The sequence below is a fragment of the Trachemys scripta genome, chromosome 1, assembly GCF_013100865.1.
Source record: "Trachemys scripta elegans isolate TJP31775 chromosome 1, CAS_Tse_1.0, whole genome shotgun sequence".
Classification (NCBI taxonomy): domain Eukaryota; kingdom Metazoa; phylum Chordata; order Testudines; family Emydidae; genus Trachemys; species Trachemys scripta.
In genome coordinates, this window is record NC_048298.1 from 13,233,856 (window position 1) to 13,259,573 (window position 25,718).

Here is a 25,718-nt window from a genome sequence, read left to right on the forward strand (position 1 = left end):
ATGCATGCTCAATCAAGAATCTACTCCGCAATCCACAGACTGCTGCACCGACTGGATTGTAATTACATCAGCCAGGAGTTCTCAATTTTTTTCATTGTGTGACTACCTCACTGTCTCCTGGACACCTCTCCTCTCATTTGCAATCATGGGGACCACCTCTCCTGTCATTCATAAGTGAAAAGCATTCTTGTGGCAGGTACACCAATTGCTGACCTTAAAGCCACCATCTAGCTTCTCTCTCCGGACACTGTCACTTCATGATGGAAAGATGATCATCATTTATTATTATGGCTTAGCACAGAAAAGGTCCCTGCTCTGAAGTCCTTATGACCCAAGGCCTTGCTCCTACAAAGAGCTTTATGTAGATGGACCTTCTCAAGTAGAGCTGCATTGACTTAAGCTCATAAGCACTTCGGATATTGACTTCAATGGGGCTGTATGTTGGGGTCTGTCTGTGTAGAGCTCATTGTGAGACTGGGGCCTAAATCCTTGAACTGCAGCTCCACCAAAGTCAAAAGAGTTTGAAATAACAAAAATAATTGGAGAAGCCCAATGGTACATCTGCACAGGGCCGCCCAGAGCTGGGGGGGAAGCAGCAAGTGGGACAATTTGCCCCGGGCCCCCCAGGGTCCTGCGAGCCCTGGCCAAGAATCCCTTTCCTGGCCAGAGGCGCCTTTTTATTTACCTGGCGGCGGTCCGGGTCTTCGGCGGCATTTCAGCAGCAGGTCCTTCGGTGCTGCCGGAGACACGGAGCAACTGAAGGACCTGCCGCTGCAGACTTGGAGCACTGCCCGGTATGTCCGCTCCCCCGCTTTGCCCCAGGCCCCCTGAATCCTCTGGCCGACCCTGCATCTGCAAGGAGAAGGTAAAACTCCGTTGTTGGGTATAGCTCACCGGTACCTTAGCTAAAGGCTTGTCTATGCAGTGCTGTGGTCCGCAACGGAGGAGTGTGAATTTTAGTCCACACTAGCATGTTGTGCATTAGCTGGTCAGTGTGGACGGTGCTGGCACACGCTAGAAGTTCCCTGGTGTGTGTTTATGTAGTCCCTTTTCAAACAGCTCTTTGTTAATGGGCACCAGGGAATCCTCCATACAGGCCGCTTAGTGCGTGACATTAAATGTACGCCCCTCCTTCATGCGGACTAACTCACCGAGTAGACAAGCCCTAAGGCAGGGCCCATAGTAAGCAGGGTACAATCTTTGGCCCCATTGAATAAGCTGGGCTTGTAAAGTTTCAGTACTGGCTCAGCATTGTCTTCGCATGGTAGGGTTTGTTTGTTTGTTTTGTTCTGGGTTTTGGTTTTTTTTTTTTTTTTTTTTTTTTACCCAATTACAGTTGGAACTATTGTACGCCATGAAATGATATTGCTCCATCCAGGCTAGTTCATGTGCCCTACTTGTGATTCCACTAGGTGTCTTAAATGTATGGTACATGCAAGACCAAAGTCGAGGTTTTCGTTGTACAGCATGTACAATGTAGTGCTATGCAAAGGGTAGGAAAGGAAAATGAAACTTGCAGCAGCGAAGGCCAATCTTTGCTGATCAGTACGGTTCAAACAGAACAGAAGTAACAATTTCAGACCTGCTCAATATGTTACCTGCTCTTCCCAGTCTCTCCCTCTCCATAGTCTCCCAGGCTCCCATGGCCTTAACGCAATATATTTGCTACCAGAGTGGGCTTCCTGTAGATAGAGCGATGGTGGTAGAAAAAACATGTCAGTGAAATGGAAAACAACAAAAAATAATCACCTTGTACATGTTTCCACAATCTCTGCAACAGCTTGGATGTTCTCTGATTTCTCCTCTTTTCTTTGAGTGCTGTGAGGAATTATGCTCTTGCAGGGCTAGGAGCTAGGGCCATGCTTTAAAAAAAGAATAGAAGCCAGAAGTTTGGCTCCTAAATCCATATTTGGGCTGCTATGTAAGTGGCCATTATTATTATTATTTATTTATTGTAGCACCTAGGATCCACAGGTATGAACTAGGTCCCCATTGCTAGGTACTATACAAATGCAGAAGAAAAAGACAGTCCCTCCCCAATCTAAGTATAAGTCAAGAGACAGCAGATGGATACAGACAGACGGGGGAATACAAGGAAACAATGAGACAATATTGTCTAAATAGACAAGACAAACACAGAGTGGGGGTGCTGAGCACCCAGGAGATCCTATTTGCACTTTTGAAAGTCAGGTCAGCTATTTAGGAGTCTAAATTTAGGTTTAGGAGTCTAACTTTGGGCTCCGCTTTTTGAAAATTTTGCCTCTGGACTCCTGGGTACTGTTTCCAGCCCTGTTACTGAATTGCTGTGTAGCCTTGAGCAAGTCACTTCACCCCTCTGTGCTTCGTTTTCTCATCTGTAAAATGGGCATAAGAGCATGTACTCGCGGCACCTCACAAAATGTTAATCAATCTTTGGAAAGCCCTTTGCAAAGCTTTGATTAGAGCTCCTTAGAAGAGCTATGCTAAACTCCGATAGAAATTGAGACATTCCTGCTAAAATGTTAAGACCGCTTTGGCTTGGGCTGGGAAGGTCAGCCTGAAAAAGGCCTCCTTGGTCTCCTTTGCACATGGGAGATTTGAAGCTGAGGTGGCAGCTATTACTGCTTTCCCTTCCTCCTGTCTAGGAGATGGTTGTCTTGCAAGACATCCTTGGCCTCTTTTTTTCCTCAAGCCTGGATCAGCCATTACAGGAGTCACTCAGCCTGGATGTGACGATGAAAGGGAGGGCCTGGTATCTCTGAGTCATCCCCGAGTTATTATTACATTGTCTTCCCTCCCTATGTTGTCACTCCACTGCTTCTACGTGACTCTACTGCTCCCCTGCTCTTTGTTCCCCTTCCCATGGGGTGTCTGTCTCACTCTTTGTTCTATCCTGAGCGTGGGTAGAACACTTACATTTACTAAAATCTTGAGCTTTGACATGCTGTCAGGCAGCACTTCAGAGATCAGCCTACCAGTCTTACGTTTTTAGTTTTCTTTTCAGCCCGTCAATGGCGTGTTAATTAGACAGCCTGACAGAAAGCCAGCCTCTCCAACCCAAGAAAACCCTCTTGCCAAAAGTTGCCCCAGGACACAGAATTGAATCTGTGCATGCCTACCTATACTCATGACACAGACTATAGCACCACCAGTTTGGATGGGAGTGAATCTTCTGATTTGCTGGAGATCACCATAAAGGGCAGACGTTTTAATGCCAGTTGCATGTGCTAGTTAGATTAGAATACTGATGAGCCCTTTTGAAAGGCCAATTGCATCTTCCTCCAGCACAAATATTGAATATACCCATTTGCTTCACCCCACCAAAAAAAAAAAAATCTTCACAGGAATAAATTAAAACTTGGAGGTGTGGTTATTATCACAGAATAATTAGACCCCATGGGATAAGAGACACTCGACGTTGGCTAATGCCCCTGGGTTGTGATTATCTAATAAAGATGATGCCTCTGTCATTGCTTAATTGTTCTTCCCTTTTAGAACGTTCCTTATGCAGTCAGAATCCGTCATGTGTGCTCATTTCAGACAGAAGTATTACCGCAAATCCCACCATGCAGTGTTATGTGGGCTGTTTGATTGACTCGACCAGTTTCCTCCTCTCCCCCTCCCCGCAACCCCCATGTTTATAATTTTTATTTAATAAACCACAGCATCACTGCACTTCAGCTGCTCATTGCTAACATGGCAGACGTTTAACAGATGCATTAGAAGTGACGTTGTTGGTCACACCTTCTTGAAAACCAGCCAGTCCCTGTCAGTGGCTATGTTGGTGGGGCTATGGAGAGGGAGTTGGTTTGGATGCTTAAGGTCAGAGCTAGGACTGATCCTAAATAACGCCAGCTGGATGGTGTAAGTCCCAGGCTGCATAAGAAACTGCCCACAATTCAGAATAATTAGTCTCTGTCTTCAGGAGAGGGCTGGGACTGAAAGACCAGGGTATGTTGCTGATAACAGCTGAGTGGGAAGGTTTGTTTAGAGTCTGTCCAACAATGTAAAATTCTGGCCAATGTCCTTAGTCTCTCGCTTTTGCCAGCACTAAAATTCATTACCTTCACATAACATTTGAGAGAGAGAGACCCAGTTACCATTGTTTTACAAGCTAAACAATAAAATGACAATGGAGAACTCTGCCTTAACTTGATTATCCTTAAAGCCAGTCTCTCGTTTCGCTTTGTCCTCCCTCTTGTACCAAACGAGAGATTAAAGGATTTTTTTTTTTTTCACTCAAGGGACTTTCTGGGGGAACTTGTAAATTCCATTCCCCGGAATTAGCTTTCTTAGATTTTTAAAGAACTTTTGGTCCTTACTTCCACCCCACTGCACATTTTCTCTTCCTTCTTTATCGCTGACTGGGGAGCTGTCTTTATTAGATACTTTATTAGAAAAATGACATCTACATCCTTTTGTATTATTCTTATTTATTTTCACTACAGTAGCACCTAGCAGCCTCAGTCGAGCTCGGGACCCCATTGTGCGAGGTGCTGTACAAATACAGAGGGCTTGTCTTCACTGCGTTGTTAGCTCGAGGTATAACTCCAGTGTTGCCCCTAACCCAACTCCTGTGCATACACAGAAATCTCTAGCCTCAAGTTAAGCAGAGCTTTAAACTCAAGTTACCTAGCCCTTTAGGGAGGGTGGGTTGAAACTCAGGTGCTGCTGGTGCTTGAGCTAATAATGCAGTGGGGACTCAGATACTTTGCACTGCTTATGTTCTTAATCACTCTGTGCTGCTCATGTGTTGTTTTGTGGTGTGGCATCTTTGACTCTAGCCAGCCCGTCTTGAGACGGGTTAGCGTGAGTAGATAACTCAAGCCAACGCTGCAGTGAAGACATGCCCAGCTAATCTGGCACTCTAAATAGACAAACCAAGGAGAGGGTAGGAATGGAAACAGACACACAGCTTGGTGAAGTGATTTGCCCAAGGTTACCTGGCACATAAATGGCAGAGCTGAGACCAGAACCTAGGTCTGTAGACTCCCAATCCAGTAGGCACACCACTAACCCACACTCATTCTGATGTTTTCCTGGGGTCTTCATATATGACTTGCACTCAACTGGAAATTACTGCACTGTTCTTGCACTTTTTTTAGTCAGGAACAGATTAAAGCAGGACCCATGCAATCTGCTCCCTGAAGTCAGAAGGGACTGTGGATGCAGTGGTGAGTCAGAGACAGACTCGTGGTTGAGGGCTGCCTGGGGAGGAAGATCAAGGACTCAAGAAGGGAAGAAAAACAAGTCTATCTTGGTAGCTTTGAGAAGAGGAGACTTTCCCAGAGCAAGAGTGAGCCTTGGCTGGAAATCTGTGCATGCTTGCAGGGGGAAGCTGAGCCTAAAATTTCAGTAACATTCCATTAAGAAAAACACCAAGAAAGAACAAAAGTGATGTCTCCATGTGTGAGCACTGGGGGTTTGTTGGTGAGCACCAGCTGGAACTTGCTGCAGAGGATGAGAGAGGAAACTGGCTGCAGTCTCCAGGCAGGATTCTTAGACATGGCAAAGGTGCAGTATCCAGAAAATAAAATCACCAGTGTCAAACTGCCTCCGCCACCAGTATTGACTTGTAAAACACGGGCAGTCATGGGGAACATAACTGAGAACTGTCTAAACAGCACTAAGGGAAAGGTTGTGTGCACAGCGAATTCAAGTGCTCTTAACCCAGTTACTGACATGAATCTTTATGAAGAAAGCACCAAAACAGACACCAGTTCCACAGACCCTTTTTTTAAATATGAGATCAGAATTATTTCCCAGTGCATCTGATGGATGGATGGATCTCTTGGGGCAAAGCACTGCTTTCAGAACTGTACAGTGGGGACGAGTGGAGCTCAGCACATCTGACGAGGAAGGGGTGGATGCCCCAATCTTGGGGCCATTCACTATAATATAGAGGCTCCTCTAATTTATGCAAGCTGCCCATCACTGCAAGCCATCAGAGATCACCAGCACATAGAGATGGCCAAGCCGTGCCCCAGGTCATGCCCCTGTCCTGGGCTGAGGGTGGTGCAGGAGCTGATATATCTCTTGGGTAGGAAGAATCCTTAAATTGCTGACTAAACCAGAATTGTGGTTGCTTTGAAACACTGGAGCATCACAAAGCAGCCTTGGGACAAAGCAGGATCTGGCCCAGTGGATCTTGACTCCTATATTTTGCTCTCCCCAGATACGCGGAACTAGTCGAAAATGTGCTATAGCGAGATCCTCCATGCAGCTAGGAGGCCCCTGCTGAGGCTTGGAGAGGAGACTTCTGCCCTTACATTGCTTGCATACTCTGCCACTTACAACAAGAAGGAACGCTTGTGCTCCTTTTAAACCAAGGCTGGGGGGCGGGGGTGTTAAATAGGGTTACCTAAAACAAATACAATATTATTAAAAAGAAATAAATCCCACTTGCAAATCATAGAAAACACCATTTGGAATATTGCTATTTGTTTTTTATGCCTTGGACCAGGCCGATATCGTGTTATTTTTGTGGTCCTGTCATCAGACATCTGCTCCAGTCTTTTGGAACCCAGCACGTTGCCCAAGAAAAGGTGGGACGCCAGTGACAACCTTTAAGCATATGGTATGCAGCTTCCTAGGGTCCCACTTTTCCGTGGGATGTGCCTTCACTAAGAAGTCATCGGAGACAATTATAATCTGACATTTATCACAGAGAGTGAAGATGGAAAAGGCCTATTAGATCATCTAGTCGGTCTTCCTGCCAGTGCACAGTTGTGGGCTGCATGATCTAACGGGTCCTTTCATCCAGAACAACAATGATAATAATTAGCATTTATACAGCACTTTAGTTCATTGCAAAGTGCTTTATGAGCATTAACGGATTCTTACCGCAGCCCTTTGAGGTGGATAACGGGAGCCAGTTTATAGATGGGGAACTTGGGGCACAAGACGTTGTGAGTTGCACAAGAGCATGCCAAATGAGTCTGTGTCAGACTCAGGAATATTGTTCTAATTTTATCACATGTATCACAGTCACTCGTAAGGGCCCAGCCAAGATCATGGCCTCATTGTTCTAGGCTCTATGACAAAATATACATAGGAAGAAAGAGTCCCTAACCCAAAGATAGTACAGTCTAAGGTAGGAGAAAGGAAATATTAGTATCCCCATTTTACAGATGGGGAACTGAGAGAGATTAAGTGACTTGCCCAGGGTCACACAGGACATCTGTGGCAGAGCTGGGAAAAGACACCAGATCTTTTGACTTTGAGTCCAGTAACTTCACCGCAAGATTACCTAATACGTTTTCATGCAGCATTGTCATTCTTTCTGTGCTCCATACCACCGTACTCCCTCTGCCCAAAGCACTGACTGGTTGTGCAGTGCTCAGACAATGCAGAACAGGGTATAAGTAATATTACACATATCACTGACTTCGCTTGCATAGCTACAGACCTCACCATCCCTGAGCGCTGAGCGTCAGCGTTACGTAAATTGTCATCGCTCTATTGACCTCAGCGGCGCTTCGCCAGTTTACAGTATCTGAGAATATGGTCCGGGGTCTTTACGTCAGGATTGGATGTCTTGCTAGGCTGGCATTTGGAGATAGGTGCCCAGATTCCATTGAAACTTTACTTCTTTAGGCTCCTTCAAAAATCCTAGCCCCAAGAGGTAATACCAGTTGCTCAGCTTGTCGCAGAAACAACTGGGTGAAATCTGTGGCCTGTGTTAATGCAGAAGAGCAGGTTAGATAAATGTAATGGTTCCTTCTGGCTTTCTGTGAAATCATCATTATTTGAATACAGCTATAGGTGTGACTGGTGCCTTGCACTTCAAAGACAGACCTGGCCCAAAGAGCATGCAGTCTGAGATCCAGATCCTATTCCCACTGAAGTTGATGGCAAATCTCCCACTGACTTCAAAGGGAACAGGATCCAAGCCTTAAATTCAATATGTCCTGGTAAAACAGCAGGTGAGGGTGGGACAATCCGGTCATGAGGTTACTCCTTTTGGTGACATGCCCTGTGACTGAATGCACCCCTATATTCCCACCCTACACTCTACTGTAATACTCTTTGTACAAAATATGCCTTGTGCGATATCATTTGAAAACTAATGACTCACTAGTCAATAATATTATGGCAGATGGTGACACAAGCCCTCTCTAGTCTGGACTGCGCGTACACACATACCCCATATCTAGTCTGGTTATGACATGCTCCCATCCTGGTTCACACTTTCATGATAACTTTGATTTTATTCATTTGCATGGGTATCCATTGAAAAGAATGGGGGTGGGAATGGAGGTAATAGGTGGCAGACCAGGTGGTTGCATGAGATACTGGATCAGAGAAATGGTTCCAGGCATGAGGTGCAGTGGGGGCAGTATGAACTAAAGAGCAGAGGCTGTAATCGGAGAACAATCATCTTGACCTTCTTATCTTTCACATATAGAACTTTTCATTCCAAAGAGGTCCCAAAGTGATCTACAAACTCTCTATAGAGGAGCAATGCAGACCCCCTCTGGGAGAGAGGGCAGCAGACAACTGGAACAGAGTACAGCATTGGGAATTGGGGAAAATTTGGCCCAGGATTCAAGTGCAACCCCTAGTCTTGAAAGTGCAACTGGATCTTTCAGCTTGTCACTCAGATCGTTTTTCATATGGTCATAATTTTTAAGATCAGAAGTCACCATTATACTGTTGTAATCTGGCCTCTAAAGCAGGCCATAAAATTTCACCCCGTAATTCCTGCAATGATCCCAATAACTTCTGAAGGCTAGTGCAGTGTTTCTCAACGACTGGTCCATGGTCCAGCGCGGGTCCCTGAGATCTCCATGACACAGTTTAGGAAGGCAGCAAGTCAGTCCCTGGTATCAAAAAGATTGAGAAACACTGAGCTAGCGCATGTCGTCTAGAAAGAGACATCCAATCTTTCCAATGACTGGTATTCTAGTGGGGAGTGCCGTAGAAATGCCTCTAAGCGAATAGAATCTTGTCTGTCATGTTACAAATGGTTATAAAATGGATCCAGCCCTTTAAAAAAACGTGAAAAAATTCAGTCATAGTCTGAGGGCAGCCCTATTCTCCTACCATTAGTTCACAATCACCCAATATTCACCTGGCTAGAACACAAGCTGCTTCTTTGTTCCTTTTATCTGTCTCTGCGAAGCTAGCTAGCTTCCTTGATGCTGCCCTTGTAGCTTATTGAAGCTCAAATGGGTCTAGGTTTTAAAGGAGGCAGGGATAAAATTCCCAGTACAAAGTGAAGAATAATCAATTTACTGCTACGGATACAAGACTCCATAAGGAAGACTAAGCCATTATGCACGTTTTGTACATTTCAGTTTTTCGAACAATTAGACTAAATGTTGGTAGAAAGGCAGCATAAAGAAAAACCTTCCTAACAGTGCTATAAATCAGTACATCAAGCTTTCTCAGAATCTGGAGACTGCTACCTACTGCTTATGAGGTACTACTGTGAGGCAATTCAATTCAGAGCAGCAATGTTCCAAACTTTTTATTATTCTAATTTGGTGACATGGGAGCTCCAGAAGAAAGCAATTTATAAATTCAGTAGGTATCCAATAGATATTTGTCACCTGGACAACTAAAAGCAATAAATATAAAATAACGCTGTGATGGCACTGAGTTCTGCTCCCTTTGCCATTAGTAAGAGCAGCTGCCGAGACCAGGAGCTTGGTTGATGCTAGAGAGTTTTGCTGGTTTCCCAAATGAATGGCACAGTATTCTAACTTTACCACAAGCCGTGTAATTTTTTTTTTTCCTGTGTATTCATCATACATTACGTTTCTAAAGCAAGGTCATTTCAACTGAAGGAAAAGAGGGAAGAGACAGGATAAGCTCCTGTAATCCTTAGCTTGAGACCGATTTCAGTGTACACCACAGGTAGGAGAAATAAGAGTTTAGATAACAGGCTTCTATACATAAAGCTTCCATGGTATTTTACCTTTTCCTTTCTTACATTTTTGTGTTCTGTAAGTAATACCATGTTTCATTTACTGGTGGTGTCGAGCGTGTTGTGGAAATTTTTTCAGCTATTTACCTACCTATGATACTTATGTGGTCCCTGTTGCTGTAGTATCTCACAACCTTTAGTATATTTATCACCACAACACTCTTTTGAAGTCCACAAGTACTCTAACCTCCATTTTACAGCTGGGGAGCTGGGACACAGAGACTGAGTTGCCCCAGACTCACACAGGAAGTCTGTGGCAGAGCAGGGAATTGAATCTGGGTTTCCTAGGTCCCAAGCTAGTGCCTGGACCACTGGACTGTACTCCTTCCCTCTCTTTACTCCATGCTCAAATTATATTGTGTGCATGTAAAATCTTCAATCCTACGCCCCTCAAAGTAGCAGTCAGCAAAATAGGAAAGACCCTCAAGTGTATCTGTCATGTCTTATGGCTAATTCCTCCCATCAGGCTTGCAGTGCATATCATTGCCAAGCAGTAAAAATAATTGCAACACAAGACCACTGATTTCTGGGCTGCTTCACTGCTCTCTTCACTGCATGTTATAATAGTTCTGAGTTACCTGAATATTCAGTCAAACTAGGATAATGTGAGCTCTAAATTCAAATTATGAGAAAATCAGAGGAGCCTGCTCAGTGTTAACTGATAGAATACCGAAACTTGAACCCAAGAAAACGCACTTAAATTTAGCCCAGATTTTGGTCAGTCACTGACCATGCATTTGAGTTGTGTGGATCTGACACCAGTAACCAGAATGAGGTCCTGGGACCTTACGGAGGAGAAGGATTTGGACTGCCTTCCTCACTCACAAGGATGTGTTAGCAACCCATCTGCTCATTAATCTCTCACACAGGAAGAATTTTAATCTTACATTTTATGATTTGTTCTAGTTTTGTTCTTCATAAAACGAATTGCTGATGTAACATGGAGCTGTCCACCGGACAGCATTAGCCAGAGGGAGCTTATTACACCACTCATTTAGCCACTGTACAGACACCTTATTTGCTTCTGGATACAATTAGACTTTAGCCTACAAGGCTTTATGTATCTTGGATCCTGGCTGACTGAGAAATCATTGGTCTCCACCACACGCACACACGACAGCAGGGTTTAAGATCAGTGAGGGCTCTCAAGCTAACAGCATCTGTATTGCAAAGGCCAGAAGGCTTGTTGACTCTTCGGAATTTGTTGACCTTTAGGGCAGGGTGCAAGGAAGTTTAAGGGTGTCTTGGAGTTGTGGGGAGGTAGGTAGATAGATGTGTGTGTGACTTTGTTTAAAGTAAGGAGGAATTACTTGCACTTTCCTTGGACTCTGTTAAGGCAACTCCTTGTCTTTGATAAAATTGTCTTCCGCTCTCTTTGTTGCATCCTGTCAGCCTAGAAACTTTAACTTCTTGGGTTTTCACTGCCCTACGGGGTGCCTCTGATGGAGGAGACTGCCCCTGAAAGGATTAAGAGGATTAGGGACAGAAAGCATTCGTGCCCTTTTCACCACAGCCCAACTAGAATGTTCACTTTAAAATAAGATATTGGCATTTCAGATAATGCTGCTACAGAGGAAAGATGGTCTTGAGACAGATGCACTATACTGGGATTAAGGAGATATGGCTATAAATCCTACGTCTGCCACAGATTCTATGTGTGACCTTGAACATGTCCCTTAATCTTCCTGTGCCTCAGTTCCCCTTCTGTGAAATTGCAGTGATAATACTTCCCTCCCTCAACAGGGATAAATACATCTCATATTTGTAGTGTGCTTGGATACTGTGCTGATGGGGCCACAGAAGTACCTACCTAGATACTACAATGGAAGCTGACAGAAAAATTAATTGTATTTGGTATTTCGTTCGTTTTTTTTTTTTTAAAGTTCATGTTTCAGTGCTTTATTCTCCATTTATATGGTGCCCTAAAGATACAATGCCTTGACAGTATTGCACTTAAGACAGAAGAATTCAGGTTTTGCTTGAGCCCAGAACAGGAACTGTTTATGAGACCAGATCTCCTCAGATATCAATACGAAGACCTATGAGTAACATGTGGTTGCTTAATGGCCATGTTAAGAAGGGGCAGCCTCTCTGGCAGTCTATCTGGCTGATCAGCCCTTAGTGCTTTATTGATAAGCTTTTGAGAATGTGATAGAGGTTTTTTAACTGTTCACAGATTTAGTATTTCTGCAAAGAAAGCCAAATTACTTAAATTTCACTATCAAATCTATACCACGAAAAAAATCAGCAGTGCTTTCCATCAGCAACCAATACGGGAACTTATTGAGAAAGTTGGTCTGATTCCTTACATTTTTTCAAGGAGTCTAGTTATTAAGATTAGAATCGGTACATGATGTTTTGTGATTGATACATTGCAAGTTCTGTTTACTTTAATTAATATTGCCCTACTTTCTCCCCTTTTAGTGGCTGCGTCAACTGCTAATTCCACGGCTGGTGCAGCCATGAATTCTTTGACTTCTCTGGGTACTCTCCAAGGATTGGCTGGAGCCACTGTTGGACTGAATAATATTAATGCACTAGCAGGTACCGTAAACAGTGAGTATTTATTGCTGTGGTGGACAGCCTTCCCCAGTAATCACTGTAGGAAAACTATCAATTATAAACAGATTGTTGCTTTTAATAAATATGCAAAACAGCGGATAAAGTTGATCAACTTCCATTCTTGGCATATATATAGGGCCCTACCAAATTCACGTCACGGACCATGAAATCTGGTCTCCCCCCGTGAAATCTGATCTTTAATGTGCTTTTACCCTATACTATACAGATTTCACGGGGGGGAGACCAGCGTTTCTCAAATTGGGGTCCTGACCCAAAAGGGTTGCAGCGGGGTCGCAAGGTTATTTTAGTGGGGTAGTGGTATTTCCACTCTTACTTCTGCACTGCCTTTAGAGCTGGGTGGCCGGAGAACGGGGGCTGTTGGCCGGGTGCCCAGCTCTGAAAGCAGCGCCCCACCAGCAGCAGCACAGAAGTAAGGGTGACAATACCACACCATGCCACTCTTCCTCCTGCGCTACTGCTGGTGGCAGCTCGGCCTTCAGAGCCGGGCTCCCAGCCAGCAGCCGCTGCTCTCCAGCTGCCCAGCTCTGAAGGCAGCACTGCCGCCTGAAGCAGCGCAGAAGTAAGGATAGTACCGCAACACACACCCCCAAATATTGCAAGCCCCCCCACACACACACACACACACACACACAGCTCATTTTTGGGTCAGGACCCCTACAATTACAACACCATAACATTTCAGATTAAAATATCTGAAATCATGAAAATTACGATGTTTAAAATCCTATGACCATGAAATTGACCAAAATGGATTGTGAATTTAGTAGGGCCCTACATATATACAGCCCTGGAGTCTTAAGGTTTCATTAATCTTGCCCTCCTAGGTGGATTCTGTTGAGTTCCTGGGGGGTGGAAAAGACTTGCAGGGCGTATAATTTTAGGACCTGTGCTAGATCAGAATGAATTCTGGAGATTGGTTTTGGTTATATGAAAAGCTCCTTTTAATTTCAGAAACCAAAAACATAAACCTTTTGAAAACAGGTACAGCACCTCAGCACAAGATATAATTCAGGAATTTAGGTTATTAAGAAACACCCATTTGCTACAACTTTTCTATTAGTTATAGAGACAGAATAGGACACCCCCTTTGACTTGGGAGCTGCATATTTGCTTAAAAATTAAAACCAATTTCTTGGTTTTTAATTTGCAAGTATGTGAGGATGGCTCAGTCATCTGTAGCACTAGAGCATGTAAATTTCTCCCGTGTGATGTAAAACAAGCACTGACATTTCCAGCTAAAAGGAAGATGTCAGTCATTAATCAGAACCTTCATCCTCATTATCAACCACAGTAGCCAATCACAAGCTTCTACTGCAGAACAATGATCCCTTCTGCTCTTTCTGTTACAATGACTTCACTTTTGCCTTCATTGGAGGAAAGTCATCTGGCTGCATCTTTCCCCTCCTGCCTCGCTGTTTTTAGCTGCTCTGCTGTTCCTTGCATCTACCCTACAATGCAAGGAATCTATTTGGTCACCACCAATCTCTAGTTCATTAGCCATCATAATGTACCCGCAGGAATGGATGTCCTCCTCAGTATCACTTGCTCACTCTGATGCTCTGCATGATGTCCTTTTTGTCACTGTTATCTAGCTGCTCATCCAGTCATTTTGTTACGTGAGCTCTGGTTGTCATTGATGGGAGTTGCGGGGTGGAGAGGGTTCATTGATGTCCGTGAAATTGTGGTGAGCATTTGCATGGGGCCTTGTGTATGACGGTTCTTGCTTCTGGCAAGGACAAAAATACTAGAAAACCAAACAAAAAAAACTTCAAAGTAAATATGGTTCAAGGGCAGTTTAGCAAAAGTAAGCAAATCCAGAAATGCCCCTTGTCAAATTTTGAAGCAACATATGCTTTTTGTTTCTATCAAACTGAGCCACTGAAAATGGCACTCATGAAAGATCTGGTCTCATTAATGATATTAACAATGTCTAAGGAATCACTATGTGCTAATATTAAGATTCGTATCCCTGGTAAATACTGAATGTATGTTATGTAGGGCATATAAGATTACAGCATCAAGGGTAGAATGTGGCATGCCACCCCTTTTCACAAGTACTAAGAACCCAAGCACACTGGCACGCTCGGAAAGATAACATCCCTTCACCAAGACTGATCCATAGACTGTGTGGTTTCACCTCTTGACAGCATGTGGGAATCATACCATCAGCCATTTAGCAATTCTTGCTAGATTATGGATGATGGCTTTAGATTTTCCTAACAGGTATTTTCAAATGACATGAATACAAATCCCATTTGCATGTGACATCTGAAGTATTATTGATGAGTACACAACCAAGGACTAAATTTGATTCCCGTGGACTTATACCACTGTGGATTTGGTTCAAAATCTCGTTATTTGTGAATGTTTCTGCAGATGGCATGGAATAGTGTGTGTGTGTGTGTGTGTGTGTGTGTGTGTGTGTGAGTTTGAAATAAATGTTTTGCAGTGAGATTCAGAAAGTGCACTGCTTTCTCATATGCTGTGATGTGATTGACACCTCTTTCTCTCTTGAAAATACTATGACACTGATTATCAGCCTCTGGCACTCGTGGAACTAATGGTAGTTAACCCTTTTGAGACTATAACTAGAGGCATCCCCTATCTGTATTGACAACATGCTGTTTCTGGGCCCAGGTGTGCTCCCACTAACCATCTCCCATTCAGTTGTTTGCACTCTAACCTGTCATGGAGCATGCAGTCATGAAAATTTGGTTGGGAACCTTCTGTGTCCCATGGCAGGGCTAGACCATGAGCAGTTTAATGGGATATAGAATCACTGGCCAGTAAAACCAAGCTCTCAGTCGTGTGAAATGGTATAATTCCCCATAAAAGCTGGAACCAATGATACATGCTTGTGGAATTAATGCTAGCCTTCTAAAGCCACAAGTGGAGCTAGGTACACGCCATGAATGAAAAGGGTGCTGAAGACAAATGCAGATTTGATCATTTGTTTACACAAATGGTTGAGATTATAGCTGAAAGGAAACAGGTTTGAGAAGTGGAATCTGAAGTGGCCAATGGTAAAAGGCAATCTTTCAGGAAGGACTAGGAAGTGCAGCCAGCCACAACCTATCCCGAAGTGGCTTTCTTTCAATTAAGTTTCTCTTCTGGGAACAGGAAGATTCAGCAACTAGGAAGACCCCAAAATCTTTGGATAACTAAAAAGCCAGTTCACGGAGACTGGGTGGCACAGTGGGATAATGTGTTAGACTGTGGCCTTTGAAGAAGTAAATTCAAATAAAGTTACTAATGAAAAGAATCTGATGTGTAATAATGAAATCACTAATGCGAGGAGGAGGGAAAAGATGGTCTTGTGATTAAGAAAGAAGACTCAGAGTGAAGAGATCTGAATACTATTGCTGGCTCTGACACAGACATTTCATGTGATCCTGGGTAAAGTCATTTATCCTTTCTGTCTCTGTTTCCTCATGTGTAAAACAGGGAAAATGGCATTGATCCTACCTCACAGGGGCAGAGAGAAACTTTAACATCATAATGTTTGTAAAGCTCTTTGAGATTCTTTGACAGAGGGCAGTGGAACTGCTAAGTATTATCATCTATTATTTTTATTCATCACTTTGGAAAATTCAAGACCGCTCATTAGAAACCCCGGGATGGAATAATTACTTTATACAGCACAGAACAAGTGGAGGTGCATTGGTAGAGCTATGTAACGATATTTACACTTTGCCTCTCCATACTCTGCTTAACTCAAGCCAGTGCTATTAGGCCATAGAACAGTTTATAAAAACAATGGAAGAGGAGAGTAAATAATATCAAGGATCAGAGGCCTTTCTACAGATCTGTTTTGCTCAAGGTAGAAATAAATTTTGCCATGTCTATTGTAGTGATGGTAGCAGTGTCCTTCCCACTAGCAGTGCTGTCAAACAGGGCTTTCTGTTTAATGATCTGAAATAGCCTGGTGGTAGAGGCTATAGGTTGATGTGAAGAGGACTTGCCAAGAGCAGAGTTTGGTTACACAGAAAGTGTTTTGTTAATGGGCTGATGACTCATAGAAGATAACTTGTTATCTTGATAGTTTCTCTATCATCAAGTTATTTCAACACTGTACAAAAAGGGCCAGAGACAAGAAGTGGTTTATTGGGGTCATTTAATTCAACCAGTGTTGCAAAAACAAACACACACACACACACACACACACACACACACACACACACACACACAAGCAATGGCAGAAAACAATATTCAGATCTCTTGGTAGGGTTGTAGTTAGATTTCAATATCAAACTGTAATTCACGCGGCACCCGTGAGTATTTGCCCCTGGGCCTCCCTCTTCAATGAGTCAGGGACATTTCAGTCTGGTGCAACACCCGAGCTCTTTATTCTCAAAAGGTTTCCCACCACCAGTTCCCAACTATATACAGGCTTCACCAGCTACTTTGCCTACAACAGGCTTGATTGGGGCTGGAGTGGCAGGAGCTGATTAACCAGCACGAACCCATTATTTTAACACAATTGCTGTGCTGAATCCTTATTTTCAAAAGCTCTTCCTCTTGGATGGAAAACATTTCATAGAGGTATATTGGTGTCTCATTATTGATAATGAGGTTTTTCTTACACTTATTCAGCACCGCTTACCAAAAAAAATCTGGCTATTTTGTGTTCGAAAATGGGCTTGGCTCTTTCGTTTTTGTGATGTGGTGGGTTGGCATCTACCACATCAGCGTCCTTTCCTCCCTCTGCCGCCCTCCCAGTTCTAAAACTTCCAAGTGCAAGACATTTTACTAAGCAGAGATGGCGGAATATCACATCTCTGTCCAGTGTTAATGTTACACAAATTATGCTAATATCAAAGGGTATAATTTATATAGTAGAATCCTCCTAATTGGCTTAGACCCTAGTGAAAAGCAAGAAGGTGCCACTTGAACAATGGTCATGGTTATCAGAAGCTCATAGGAATACACTGTGCTAGGATCAATACAGTTGAGATGGAAAAGAGCTATTCAGTAATCCTCTTCATCGTTCTCTATCCAGGCAGGATTGCTTCCCACAGTACACTTCTTAGTGCCAGTCCATCTTTAAATTACTCATATGACAGGGTTTCTGCCACTTTCCTTGGAGAAGACTGTTGCACAGTCTAATAGATTTAATGGTTAATTTTTTTCAAGACCATTGCCATAAATTGTGCTCAGCTTAACTTCCTCACCTTTCTCCAACATACATGCCCCCTTATTCCCACTCCAAATAATGCCTCTCTCCCTTCCTTTGGGTTTGCCACCGTTGGTATTTAACATGTCCCCCGGCCCCACTTTAGTCATCATTTTGCCAAGCTACTATCTACGCATCATAGCCTAAATTTTCAATAGTAACTAGTGATTTTGGATGTTTCCATTTTTATGTGCCCAACTGGAGACACCTTAAAGAGGGGGTAGGATTTTCAGAGGGCAGGTCAGCAGTCTCTGAAAATCATGTCCCATTGAAATTCCCTCAAGTTAGGCACCCATAAATTCAGGCACACCAGTTCACTAGTCACTTTTGAAATCTGGCCAGATTTTCAATTTTGCTGAGTCCCTGCAGCTCCCATTGCCTTTGGTTGGAAGTATGGGTCATCAGCTCTTCTGAAAATCCAAGCCCTTAGTTCTTTTAATCATTTTACTGCTCTTCTTTCAATTTGTTCCAATCTGCTGCCCTTTCCAGTACTGCAGGGCCTATATCTAAATGTAGGGCGAAAATTCACTTTTATTCCACGAATTGCTGTAAAAATTAATATTAAAACTTTTCACTGTAGCACTTGAAGACACAGGTGGCACATTTAACAACTATAATAGGAAAAAGAAGTGGCATAGAAGGCTGCGCCACAAGAAGTTTTTGCTGTCAACCATCAATTCAGAGATATAAAACTCTCATCACAGACAGTGCCATATAAATGGATTGGGTGTGCCATTTATCCATAGCTTAGAGTCCTTGCCCTGAATGTCCTCCCTGGCAGTCATCCCAGTTAAGTTAATATGCTATTTAGCAGGGTGCAGACCAGTGTTTATAAAGTGATGTTACTGCCAATAAGAAGCGAGGGAATGACAACACTAGAGGCCAAAGATTTCTCTTTATCAGCAAGACAGGCACAGCTTAGATTGCAGCACTGCTAGCTACCCTACACCACACCGCCAATGCTTCCCAGCCCTGATCAGGAGATACCAGGAGTGAGAGGATAGCCATGCCCATTCAGTTACCTTGCCCATGTTCTACAATGCACAGAAGGGTGCCAACTGTAGTGGTGGTGGTTTTGGAATGTGGGTAACTGAGATTGGTGGCCTATGTAAAATTAATTGGCAAACTTCATTCATATGGTAGTAATTTCCAGTCACTAATGACCAGTCTGGATTTGAACTGTGTCCCAGTGAACACTCTGTCCCATTGCCAATACCACACGGAATCCACCCTTGATCAAGTGAATTTCTTTCTACAGTCTTTGGATAGCCTCACGATCATGTAGCCCGATGTGTGTGTCTTGGGGCACTTGGAAGAACAGAATTTCAGAAACATGGTGTTACAGTACTTGCCAGTAGCAGATTGCATGTGAATAGATTTGGTCATCAAACCATTGTGCCGAAGTGATCTTTACTGAAGTTGTGTTTCGTTGTTTTCAGTTCCATTTGGTGAAGTGCTGGCTTGCATGCACTGCCGTCATTGTTGGTGTCATGTAATGCCAACTACTTTTGGAAAGCACTAATGAACAAGTGCAATTTCTTTTCTCTATTGTTGGGTTTTTTGTAAAGTTGCTCAAATGCTCTCAGGTATGGCGGCCCTGAATGGAGGACTTGGCGCAACAGGCTTGACGAACGGTACAGCAGGCACAATGGACGCCCTCACCCAGGCCTACTCAGGAATTCAGCAGTATGCTGCAGCAGCACTGCCCACATTGTACAGTCAGAGTTTGTTACAGCAACAAAGTGCTGCAGGCAGCCAGAAAGAAGGTAAGCAGCACCTGCTAGGGCCGCAAAGCACACGTCTCAAGCAGCAATATCAAATTTTACGATAAGCTAAATTCAGCCTTTCTACATTGGTTGGGTTTGGCTTATTTCTTCATAGATGCTTTCTGAAGAAACGTGATGAGCCTAACCACTGATTTTTAACCTTTCTTCTTTCCTGTTCAGTGTTGTTTTTGTTTTATCCTTTAATTTAGTTTTTGCCATCTATCCTTCAAGATGTATTTTACCACCCATTGTTTGTTAATGTGAAAGTACTCATTGGCTGCTGCTTACAAAAGACACTGCTAATGAAAACCATCCTAAAAGCATTTTTTTAAATTATATATATATATAAATATATAAATTTGTTGTTGTTGGAAGGTGGGTAACTCTCCCCTTTCCTCTCCTCCTTGTGGTTTCTATGTATGCTATGATCATCTAGCTGCTATTAGATTTTAGTTTTCAGGTTAATGATGAGATCCGTCGTTACATCGAGTGGTTCTTTGTTTAATTGTGGGTCTTGAGGGGAAACAAGTAAGTGATTGGTTGCCCCTCTTTCTGTGCCAACAGAGCAAAATAAACCTCAGGAAGTTAACGCTAAGAATAAATTAATACTAATCACAAAATGTTTAGCAAAATGAAGATAGCCTCTCTCTCTTCTCTCCCCCGGCAGCCTTCTTGGGGTTTTGTTTTTAATTCCCATCCCCTTAACTTTCCGCTAATTTTAGAAGTTAGAAAAGTTTTGTATGCCTTCTAAGGAAGAGTCGTCCTTATACTTACTGTTCTTGCCAGAGATACACTGGAACAAGGGCTAGTGAATGGCATCAAAAGAAGTTTTTTATCCTCTTTTAAAATAGTCTCTTGAATCGTTATGGAACATGGTATCTCTTAGGCAGACAATGTTGAAACCCTCAACTCTAGGGATTTAATAGGGACACTGTCCATTTTTACCATTAACAATTTAGATGATTGAAGTTGAAATAATTTTTTAAAATTCATTTATTTTTCTCACTATTTTGGCTCCCTGGCTTTGTTCAATTGTTTTTTGTATTTTTGATTTCCATTTCATTCAGATTGGATAAAACCATAAACCGAAGCTGATCTCTGTTGTGACTGGGTGGCAAATAGTGTAGGACTAGCTTTTATTTTTTTTAAATTATCTTCATTGTTTTTAAGTTCACAAAAGCATTTTTATCAATAGTACGTTTTATCATTCCCCATGTGACAGTGTCCCTTATAAAGTAAAGGCCTTTGTCATCTTGCTGTCTTTTCCAGTGGGGGACTGTTAAGGTGAGCGAGTTTCATTATTAAATTCTGCTGGCTGTGTTTGTGTTTCAATATATGACTTCTGATGGAATGGCTAGGAGTCTGGAATATTTAGAGGAGGATAACCGGCTACCAGAGGAAAATATTGCATTAAACGTTAAATGAAATGGGGTAAATTGTTTTATGCATACTGCTATCAATCTATGTTAAACCAGTTTTGCTCAGTGATTAAGAAAGTTCATTTTGTTGAGAGGACTTTTTTTTTTTTTGTAAGAAGAAACTTCATTTGACTTCTCTTCCATATTGCCAGGTGATTTTTTTTCCATTTCATTTTATAAAATTCTTTTTTTTTTCACCCTGTTGTTTTGTTGTTGGTTTTTTTGTTTTGTTTTTTGTTTTCTTCCAACCCATGCACCCCCTGTCTAGGGCAAATATTGCAGCCCCTCCCCTCAGGCTGTGAGAGGGCAGGCAGTCTGGTTCCTCTATTGTGAACACCAGTGCGGCTCCATGAATCTGCTGCAGAAGGTACTCCATAAGTGTCTGGCCTGCACTTTCCTCTCCTCCCCTAGACAGTAATCAAACGCAGCACATCTGAGACACATCTAGTCTCCACTCAAGCCAGGGAATATCCATTTAGTCTACTCCAGAAGCTGCCTGTACCAGAATCGTGTGGCATCTTAGAATCCCCGTGATGCTCTGTGACTAGGAAGGCCACATGTCCAGTTTCACACTGGAAAGTCTTCTTTAGTCTCTTCTTTTCATTTCTAGATTATTATGGTAATAGGGAGGCAGAGCTGATTATGAGAAACTTCTGACTAGAGCTCAGTGAAAAAATCAATTTTATTTCTGTTAACTGGCTTTCAAAAACCAATACAAAACTCAGTTTGAAAGAAAAAAAATTCCAGTTAAAAACGAAATGGATATTTTCGTATGAAATTTCACAGAACTCAAAAAGATTTTCCAAAACACTTCCATTTCAAGGAAAATTCATTTTTGTTGTTGTTGGGGGAAAAAAATCAGTTAAAAATCTTGACCAGCTCTTCTTTTGACAGAGTTCCCTGCCAGGTGGTGAGGGCTTCCTAACCGGATTCTTTGTGGTTAAAACAACACGTGTACTGTGAAAAATGACTACACATTTTATTATGAGCATTCCTTTTCTTTTCTTTTTTTTTTTGTCCCTCAGTTATTTTTTTTATTTTTATTTTTATTTTTATTTTTTGCCAGCTCAGTTTGTAAGTCAAAGGAAGGTTTGTTTTACTTCCCCCTGCCCCCAATTGCCTGCCCTGCAGGCTTAAACATGGGATCTTTAGAACTGAGCTGGGCTCTATCTCTTACGCTAATGTCGTCTCTGGTTTAGCTGACAAAAGATGTGTGAGGCAGCATAGAACTCAACTCGCTCTTCCAGAGCTGGACAGCTTGAAGAGACGTAGAGAGCAGAGTTGTCGTAAGAAGACATGCCACTTTCATGCAGCCACTCTTCTAACCATAACCCTACTTTAGGACAAGCTTGGCAGTTTTACGTGAGTTTAGGAAGGAGGCTGCAGTTCAGCGTCTCTTATAATAGAGGTATCAAGTACAAATCTATAAAAGCCACTGCTATTTTGTCCATTTGCTTTGTTTTTGTTACTTCAAAAAGTCTGAAACTGAACTGTGTTTGCCCATCACCTTCTAAATTACCAAAAAAGATAGATGAAATAGAACTCTTCTAATAGCTCTTTTCATACTGTTTTTTTTTGTGGTTTTCCTGTCTCTAAAGGTCCAGAAGGGGCAAACCTCTTTATTTACCACCTCCCCCAGGAGTTTGGAGACCAGGACATTCTGCAGATGTTCATGCCCTTTGGGAATGTTATCTCTGCTAAAGTCTTCATTGATAAACAGACCAATCTGAGCAAGTGCTTTGGTAAGCAACATTTAATCAATTGAAAAGTAAAACTGTACATGGTGAACCTGATCCCAGAGCTATGGTTTGTAATCCTCAAAAGTACAGAAAGATGCACAGACAAAGCCGTTCAAACTAAAAACTGGATTTGAAAAAAAACCTTCCAGTCTGACATCTACTATGGATGTGTCAAGTACATGAAACTAATTACACCCTGTGTGGGGGAATGCCATTTACTATACTATTAAGCTGCCTTATTATGGATACCTAATTATCCTCTATTGTATAGCCGAACCTCTTTAAAACTCTCTGTGTTTAACCCATTACTTGTACTTCTGGGTTAAGTACAGTACTGTGCAATTAGTGTTTGTATCGTGTACACATATGTAGCACAGAATATGTTACAGCTAGTTGCTGTCTATATGTGCATCTACAAGTATTACAAGTAGGTTCAACGGTACAGGTAGCATCTGTCGTTATGACAGGGCAGGGGATGAAGAGGGGTACAGTCAGTCTCAGGTTTCATGTAGAATGCTTGAGCTGCAGGGAAATTAGATAACTAAGGATCACATGAAGAAGTGTGTCTGGTGCTTAAACCCTTCTGAAATAAAACAGGATCTAGGGTTGATCAGATGCATACCAATACCTTGATTACATACATATCCTGTCTCTATACTTTGATAAACTGTATTACAAAATGTAAGTAAACACCTCTGCTTGCAGCATCAATGTATTAAGTTCATATATCAAATAAATGATATGATCAGGATCTGAGATGGTGACAGTCAACAAAAGAAGCTGGTTTTACATAAAATATCACAGCCCCTCAGCTTGATTTAGAAGCATGTCCCTTTCGTTTTACATTTTTGGCATCTTATTTGACTTTAGAAAAGCCAGTTTGGAGTTTCTTAATGAGAGTTCTCACTTTTTCCCTGAAAACGGAGATTGTCTGTCTCATGAGCCCATTTCTCTCATGTCAGAATTGGTCATTGCACATGGAATAGAGTTACTTGGGATAACAGTAATGGTAATAATACTTTGCAATCATCTAGCACCTTTTAATCTGAAGATCTCTCACGTTTTATAAAGGTGGGGGAAAGCCCTTTCTAGATGGAGAAACTGAAGCATAGAGGGGCTAAGGGACTCATCCCAGGTCTCTCCCTGAATCACTTGCAGAGCTGGGAACATAACCCAGGTGTGCTGACTCCCAGTCTGGTGCTCTAACTTTGATACACGCTGCCTCCAAAAAAGAGAGAATCCACTTTCAGCAGATAGGTGGCCACAGGCACTAATTGCATTCGTGTTGTTCATCTCAGCAGAGGCTCCAAGATTTGAGGGGAATAAGGATGAACCTGCCCTTTCACATCTAGAGAGGTCCCTCCAGGTCAGGGGTGGTTTAAGGAAGTTTTCATAGCAGCTGCCTCGGCAGCACCTGCTGTATAGATGAACCAAAGGGTTTCAGTCTACAAGGCTGTTGATCCACCATCACGAAAGTGAGAAAGTCTAAAAGGAAGAGGGAGGGAGAAATACTCCAGGGAAATGGTAAGTGAAGTCTGCCATGTGAGAGAGAAAAGCACTAGCACTAATTATTATTAAAAATATTTATTATTTATGTGACAGTAGCACCCAGAGATAAAAATCAGGATCAGGGCCTCGTCATACTAAATTCTTTGTAAATGCATAGGAAGAGGAAGTCCTTGCCCTGAAGAGCCTACAGTCTAAATTTAAGACATGATGTAACAAACAGATGCAACAAGGAAAGGAAAAAATTAGAGGGGAGGCCAGATTCCCACAGGCAACATAAAAGAAATGGTTCTTGATGCGGGACTGGAAGGAGGACAGGATAGCGATTTGACAGACATTTGGGTAAAATGTTCCATGCCTAGTGGCAGAATGCAGGAATTGTGAAAGTGCGTGTGGGAGAAGTGAATAAATGATTGAGCAAGGCTAGCTTCCTTGACCAAATAGAGTGAAGGGGGTTGGATCTATTTCATTAGATGCAAGTGTGAATAAACGAGAGGGTCAGAGGTGGGAAGGCCCCCTAAATGTAAAAGTTTGAATCTGATATGGTGGAGAAAAGGAAGCTAGTGAAGGGACACAAAGAGGGAGGCGATGATCAGGAAGATGTTCTTAGCAGCTGCATTTTGAATGACTTGAGAGGGAAAAGTGAGTGTCAGGAAAGCCAGAGAGGAGGAAGTTGAGTAATCAAGACAAGAGACGGGGAGGCTCCGGGTGAGCATTTTATCTGGGTGAACACAAACTGGATATGATGAAGGGGTTAGCAGAAGAGTGTGGGTGAAAAACCTCAGTGCCAGTGCCAGGGGAGAAGGAAAAGAGGGTGATGAGTAAGAGAGGGATACACACTTTAATCTAATCTAGAATAATTCATTAAGACAATTTCAAGTGGAAATTAAAGGGAGCATGTCAAAGTAGATGCATAATACCAGGCTGCAATGCAGTAATTAGCCAGAGCAGAGGTAGAGTGGTAGTCAGGAGTGCTTTGCAATTAAGAGTGGGAGGCCCAGATATGAAAATGAGTTGAAGCTTCTAGGCTCAGGGAGATTAGAGTGTATTATGAAAAGAGTGCGTTGAGTCTCCAGGGGACAAGAAATTTAAACCAAACCAGCCATAGTCAGTACAGGAAAAGAACACTATCTAAAGGTCAGTGCTGAGGCCTGGGAGGCAGAAGACCTGGGGTTCTATTCCCAGTTCTGCTATTGACCTGTCCTTTAACCTCTATACTTGCCTACCCCCATTCCAGGACCATGACACTTATTAATTAAGGTGTGCAATGTCCATTGGAATCCTGAGATGACAAGTGCTATAGAAGTGCAAAGTATCATTATTATTAGAGCCATGGGAAACCCATGTTTCATCCCTGCTCTGCCACAGACATCCTGAGTGACCTCGAACAAATCATTTAGCCTCTCTGTACCTGGGGATAATAGCACTTCCCTACCTACAGGTGTGTTGTGAGGATAAAGACATTAATGATTGTGAGGCACTCAGACACTGCAGTGATGGGGGACCATCTAAGTACCAGAGAAAGAGATACTGTACTGCCCCTTGTCATACAGCTCTTGGACACCTCAGCTGTTTGATTGCTGTCCCAGCTGCACGTGGTAAGGTAGCAAAATGCTGAACCCT

The 25,718-nt window shown here is 42.7% G+C and overlaps 1 protein-coding gene across 15 annotated transcripts in view; it reads left to right on the forward strand.

Moving 5' to 3' along the window:
* CELF2 (CUGBP Elav-like family member 2) overlaps positions 1–25,718 on the forward strand; it is a 673,014-nt gene that overhangs the window by 639,443 nt on the left and 7,853 nt on the right. For 10 of the 15 annotated variants that reach the window (XM_034764756.1, XM_034764676.1, XM_034764652.1 and 7 more), the window contains 3 exons: positions 12,335–12,454; positions 19,235–19,432; positions 22,449–22,592. In XM_034764756.1, the coding sequence (XP_034620647.1) occupies positions 12,335–12,454; positions 19,235–19,432; positions 22,449–22,592 (462 nt within the window). Of the gene's footprint in view, positions 1–12,334; positions 12,467–19,234; positions 19,433–22,448; positions 22,593–25,718 lie in introns of all 15 variants that reach the window. The other 5 variants (XM_034764668.1, XM_034764710.1, XM_034764729.1 and 2 more) reach the window with 2 other exon arrangements.